The sequence below is a fragment of the Marmota marmota genome, unplaced genomic scaffold, assembly GCF_001458135.2.
Source record: "Marmota marmota marmota unplaced genomic scaffold, marMar, whole genome shotgun sequence".
In the NCBI taxonomy this organism is placed as follows: Eukaryota; Metazoa; Chordata; class Mammalia; order Rodentia; family Sciuridae; genus Marmota; species Marmota marmota.
In genome coordinates, this window is record NW_025999932.1 from 27443088 (window position 1) to 27449128 (window position 6041).

The window sequence follows — 6041 nt, forward strand, 5'->3', positions numbered from 1 at the left end:
TTTTGTTTTTATTATTAGCATATATTAAAATAAATAGGCATATTAGCAGTCCCTTACATTTTTAAATTTATCTGATGATTTTTTTCTTCATTCAAGGTCTTGCTCCTTTGGTCTATTTGACAGATGAATGTCATGATTTATTGGCAATAAAGTTTTGGATCGATCTTAATGAAGACATTATTAAACCTCATGTGCTAATTGCTGCAAGCAACCTGCAGTGGCGTCTAGAATCCAAGTCAGGAATCCCTACTTTATTTGCTGGAGATTTCTCCGTGTTCTCTGGCAGTCCAAGAGAGGGCCACTTTCAACAGAGGTTAAACAAAATGAAAAATACTATTGAGGTAAAATTACTTTCATCTTTACCACAAATTTGGGTAATAGTCTCCTATTTTGATGGTCCAACATCAAGGAGAAATGACTTTTATGAAAATTAAGTAGTTGAGGGAGTATTTAAGATGAGGTTTCACTCCATATTAATTACCCACAAACCTGAGGAGACAAGGGACTGGGCAAATGACCAGCTACTGGGGAGAGAAGAGTGTCTTGAAGGGAATCGAGTTCAGAGATACAGACCAGTAGGCAGACTAGAAATTGGAATCGAGAATATGAGTTCCCTGTGGTTCACAGCAGTCGGCCTTGTGATTAGTTAATAATGTGACCACAAATTTACATTGATACTCGTATCTTGTATCTTAACAGTTTATACCTCTTTGATTTCAATGAATCCCAAATAGACTCTAGAATTACTTTCCCTAGATCATATATGCGTTTTATGTACTAATATTAGCTAGTGTTTATTGAGTGCTTACTCTGTGTCAGGCTTTGTTCTAAGCCTGAGTCATTTAATTCTCCCCAAAACCCTATGAAGTGGGGAAGTGTTTTTTGTATTTTATTGATGAAAAACAGAAGTTAAATGGCTTGTCCTTTATTATATGCCAAGTTGGAAGGACCATGATTCACACTTAGGCCATCTGAATGCAGAATTCAGAACTCTCACCTACTAGGCAGGTGCTGTCTCCCTGTAAAATTTTGCATTTTATAAATTGATAACTAGTGACAATTTATTTTTTAAAAGGTTAATTCTGTAGTTTAAATGTGCAAGGTGTGTTATTCAAAATTTGTGCAAATAGCATTTTAAAAGCATCAGAATAGCTAGCATGTAAAGGAATTTTGTGTTTGTATTTTGCTTAAAAAATCTCAATATGCATAGTGAAGAATAATATTCTGATTTATCTAGTTTCTGAATTGTGGGTAGGAGTTGTATTCATTATTTGGTGCTCCTACGGGGTCCCTACTGCTTTTATCCCAGATTTTTAAAGCTTTAGGTTAGGTATAAAATTGCTGGGATTTGGCCAGTTGTGGCTCCTGAAATACCGGTTCCATGTAGTTTAACCTGAATGTTATTTCAGTTAATGCTTGGGACAGTTGTGCAATGAGTGAGGCAGGTCTTTGGTTTTACCTCCCCAACAAGGACTCAGTGGGAGTGATGGTTTCCAGCTGTGAGGTAGCATATAGAATGGAAAGTGAGGCCTGAGGTTCCACTCCAAATCCAGTGTCATGATAATCTTCCTGGTGATTGGGAAGATCTCTTTTTCCTTAACACACACACTCTCCCTGTCCTTTTCCACTCTTCCTTCTATTTCTCACTCCTCAGCCCCTTCCTTCAACAGCTAGGTGCCCCTAAATCACTGGTGTTTGTTTTGAATTTTTGTATTGGCATGTTCGACAATTGCTATCAAATTTCGGTTGTCTCGTGGTTTGTTTCTGGTCTGAATTTATTATTTTTGGTCTTAAAGGAAATAACTTGCTGGAAACATTAATTCTGAGTTTATAACTCTTCCAATTTGTTTTCTCAGAATATTGACATATTTTGCAATGATGCAGAAAAGAAACTTATGCATCTACTTAATGCAAATGATCCCAAGTGCTCCACCCCTAATAAAGAGTACACATCAGAGCCACACACTACTCAAACAGTCCTTGGTACAGGAAATAAGTTTCTGGTAAGTTCATGTAAATTTAAGAAATATTATATATGGAGGCAATGATATATTCTGGTGCATATGTGACATGGTAAAAATGTGATTAAAGTTAATTAGAAAGTGTGGTTAATTGGTAGGCAGCTGCTATTGGTATAGGCTACTTGAAAATTATATTGTTTATTGAAATAGCAATTTTATAAAATTCTTTGGGGGCATACTACAAACAAGTACTTTAATTTTTAGCATTCGAACTACATGTTAGATTAAAAAGCCCTTTAGGGCTGTTTCTTTTTTGCTGGAAGAGCTCTTCTTTGCCATTAAAGTTCTTTGTTTGTTTGTTTATTTATTTATTTATTTTCCTTTTCTTTTCAGAATCAGGCATTGAACCCAGTGGCGCTCTACCACTGAGCCACAACCCTAGTCCTTTTTATTTTTTTGAGACAGGGTCTTATTAAGTTGCAGATTGAACCTGCCATCTTCCTGCTTCAGCCTGAGTAGCTAGGATTACAGACATGGCTTCCATAGAGGTGTTTCTAAGCTCAATTTAACTCACAAAATCACAGTAGATGTAAATCAACCTAAAGCCTTTACTATTGGTTAAATAGCTAACACATGCTAAGTGTGGCTACATTAACACATTTAATCTTTACAACAACCCTATGAGATAAAAGCTATTTTACACATGAGAAGACTGTGGCATTTTGAGAGGTTGTAGATAGACACAATATCTTTATTTATTTTTTTAATTTGTTTTATTTTTATGTGGTGCCAGGATCAAACCCAATGCCTCATGCATGCTAGGCAAGTGCTCCACCACTGAGCCATAACACCAGCCTGAGAATGTAGTATTTTTAAAGAAAGGTTAATTTGATTTTGTTTTAAATACTGTTACGTAATTATGATAGGCTACTTTTTAATTTGTTTTATTAGATGTCTTCTCCTAATAGTGAGATAAATTATCAGAGTCCATTATCACTTTGTACGCCAAAAGGGAAGTCTGTGCCCACACCTGTGTCCACTCGCATGACCTCAGAGTCCTGTTCTAAAGGAGAGAAAGAGATTGATGACCCAAAAAACTGCAAAAAGAGAAGAGCCTTGGATTTCTTAAGCAGACTGCCTCTACCTCCGCCTGTTAGTCCCATTTGTACATTTGTTTCTCCTGCTGCACAGAAGGCATTTCAGCCACCACGAAGTTGTGGCAGCAAATACGAAACACCTATAAAGAAAAAAGAATTGAATTCTCCTCAAATGACTCCACTTAAAAAATTCAATGAAATTTCTCTTCTGGAAAGTGATTCAATACCTGATGAAGAACTTGCACTGATAAATACCCAAGCCATTCTGTCTGGTTCAGCAGGAAAAAGTCAACTATCTATCAGTGACTCCATGAGGACTGCCCCCTCGGGTTCAAGGGACTCTCTTAGACAGAAAAGACATATGACATCACTGGTCAGAGATCAAGAGAATTCCCAAAGCAGCACAGAAGAATGTGGGACCAGTATTCAGGACACAATTGCAATAAGTAATATGTCTAAGAGATTGCAAAGGCAACAAAAATGAAAAGATAATACATTAGTTATTGACTGACTTGGTCTTTCCAGTTTGTAAGACATGCACAGTTTCAAACTGCACATCAGTATTTGTATAAAAAGACATGAGAAGGTTTCAGATTTACCTAAGTATTTGTATGTCATAGAGACATTCTTTCCTTGATTCTATTCTGGTATGCTTTTATTTCAATTGTCTACCTTAACTGTATTTAGTAACTAATCCAAAAAATCTTGTTTAAATCTTTGATTGAATTGAATCACTACAGTGTTATAAAAGTAAATATGTTTTCTTTTAGACTGTGTCATTGTATAATTAAAACAAGGTTCTTAGAACAGTTATTTTGACTTGTAGTTAACTTTAGAAGTTTTTTCTTGTTTGTTTTAAAGAGGTAACCTCCTATGAAATAGTTTTCATACGCATAATGCATGTGTTGGTTTTGCTATAGTTCCATCCTATGCAAAAGTCAGGATGAATAGATATGTAGAGTTTTCTTCTGACCAATTCTTCATTCTTAAGTCAGCATGACTACAAAAAAAAAAAAAAAAATAGAACCCTCAAGAGTAAAGCCTTTGTATGATTCCATTGTGACCTCTGAAATTAAATTACTTCAAGAGTTAACCTTTTTTAAAACAGTCATCCAGACTGCAGTCTCAGAGATAGTCTTCCTCTCAAGTTGTACTGCTTCTACCTGCTGTGTCTTCAGCACCATCCCAGGACCTGAAATGCTCTTCCCATGAAGCCCACCAAGGCAGAGGTTGGCCAAGGCAGAGGTTGGCAAGTTGAATTAAGATGATATTCTGTTGTTACTTTCTTAGGTTTAAAGAGGAAAGGGATACAGCAGTTCTAATTAAGAGTTAATAGTATGAAGAAGCTTGTAAGTCAGGTGTTTTTAACATATCCTAAATTTATATGTAATATTTGTTCAAATCTAAACACATTTCAAAACTAAGAATAAATTCTTCTAAAAACGAACTATTTCCTTCCTTAACTGTGATCCATTATTTTTCTCTCCTCCAAAAAGCATTCATATAATAGTCTGTTCTTCTATTCTTAAGTATTCTACTGGTCTTGTTAATGTGATTTAAGTTTTGTCCATAACGCAATTTGGTCTTCACATCCTGATTGTTCTCCTAATGATCCACTCTATACTGGATAAAACTAGAGTTTCATGTGAACAGGAAGGAGTTTAAGATTTCCTTTCTGAATCCTAGAAAACAAACATGCTATTACCTCCTCCATTCTCATTCATACTACTTGTTACTGAAATAATCTAATGCACACACTTCTTTTTTAAATTATAAATAACATCCAAGCTACATGAATAAAATATGAGGCTTGAGTATATTATCACCCCAAAAGTGACAAATTAATGATTACAAAGTCAACAGTGTATGCTGCATGATAAGGAATAAGTGGTAAAAACAGTTTGTGTTATTCAGCAATCACTTAGTGAGAGCCTACTGTGTGAACAGAGCACTTGCCAGCCCTATAAATAATGTAAACAGTAATACAAGTCAAAGTTGGGTGTTCAAAGATTATATAAATTAGAAGCCATGGGAGTTGAAAACTAGACCACTTCTAAATGGGATAAAGTTGGTGGCATTTAATCAGTTACCTTAATGCTTCTAAACCAAGTATTTCAGGAGTCTTCTAAGAAAAGAGATTGGCCAGGAACTCTTTTAGAACCCAATAATAACTCTGGATCTATAACCCAGAGCCACTTCTCCATGATGGCCACTCCCTCAATCCAGGTGAACCAGAAACCCTAATGAGAGAGCCAAATCAGGGATTTGAATCTGGCCCTTTCTACTGCTCCTGTGGTATCAAAGGATGGTAATTCTAGTTTGAGTTCTCTGACACTTCTCCCTAATCTGGGTGAGCCAAGTTATCCACATTGAGCAGGTTCTACAATAACCATAGCAAGACACCCAGAATGACCTAGACCTGGAAATTAGTATTATCAGTTGAGTTGTTACTATTACAGGATTGTATGCTATGTTGAAACACAGAATTTAACAAAACTATAATAGCAGGTTAGATTCATTCAAATTTACTATTTTGTTTGTCAGTCAAGCTTGTTATTCAAAGATAACCAATCTTTAAAATGTTAATGGAGGGGCTGGAGTTGTGGCTCAGCGGTGAGTGCTGGCCTAGCATGTGTGAGGCTGGGTTCAATCCTCAGCAACACATAAAAATAAATAAATAAATAAAGTATCATGTCCAACTGTAACTAAAACAAATATTTAAAAAATATATTACAGGGGCTGAGGTTGTGGCTCAGTGGCAGAGCACTCGCCTAGCACGGGCGGGACCCGGGTTCCATCCTCAGCACCACATAAAGAAATAAAAGTATTGTGTTGTGTCTATCTACACCTAAAATAAATAAATAAATGTGTATTTTTTAAAAAAAAAATTACAGACGCATTACAGAGAAAAATTACAGACACATTGCTGGTAGTTGACAAGATGTTGAGTAGATTAACGGTAGTAGATAATGGGTATATTAAA

General features: G+C 35.8%; 1 protein-coding gene across 2 annotated transcripts in view; it reads left to right on the top strand.

The window, feature by feature from the left end:
• The window catches only part of Brca2 (BRCA2 DNA repair associated), a 70225-nt gene extending 65720 nt beyond the window's left edge, over positions 1 to 4505 (top strand). For both annotated transcript variants that reach the window (XM_048800799.1, XM_048800800.1), the window contains 3 exons: positions 97 to 341; positions 1857 to 2003; positions 2913 to 4505. In XM_048800799.1, the coding sequence (XP_048656756.1) occupies positions 97 to 341; positions 1857 to 2003; positions 2913 to 3542 (1022 nt within the window). In that variant the 3' untranslated portion in view covers positions 3543 to 4505. The remainder of the gene's footprint in view (positions 1 to 96; positions 342 to 1856; positions 2004 to 2912) is intronic.
• Positions 4506 to 6041: the final 1536 nt, after the last annotated feature.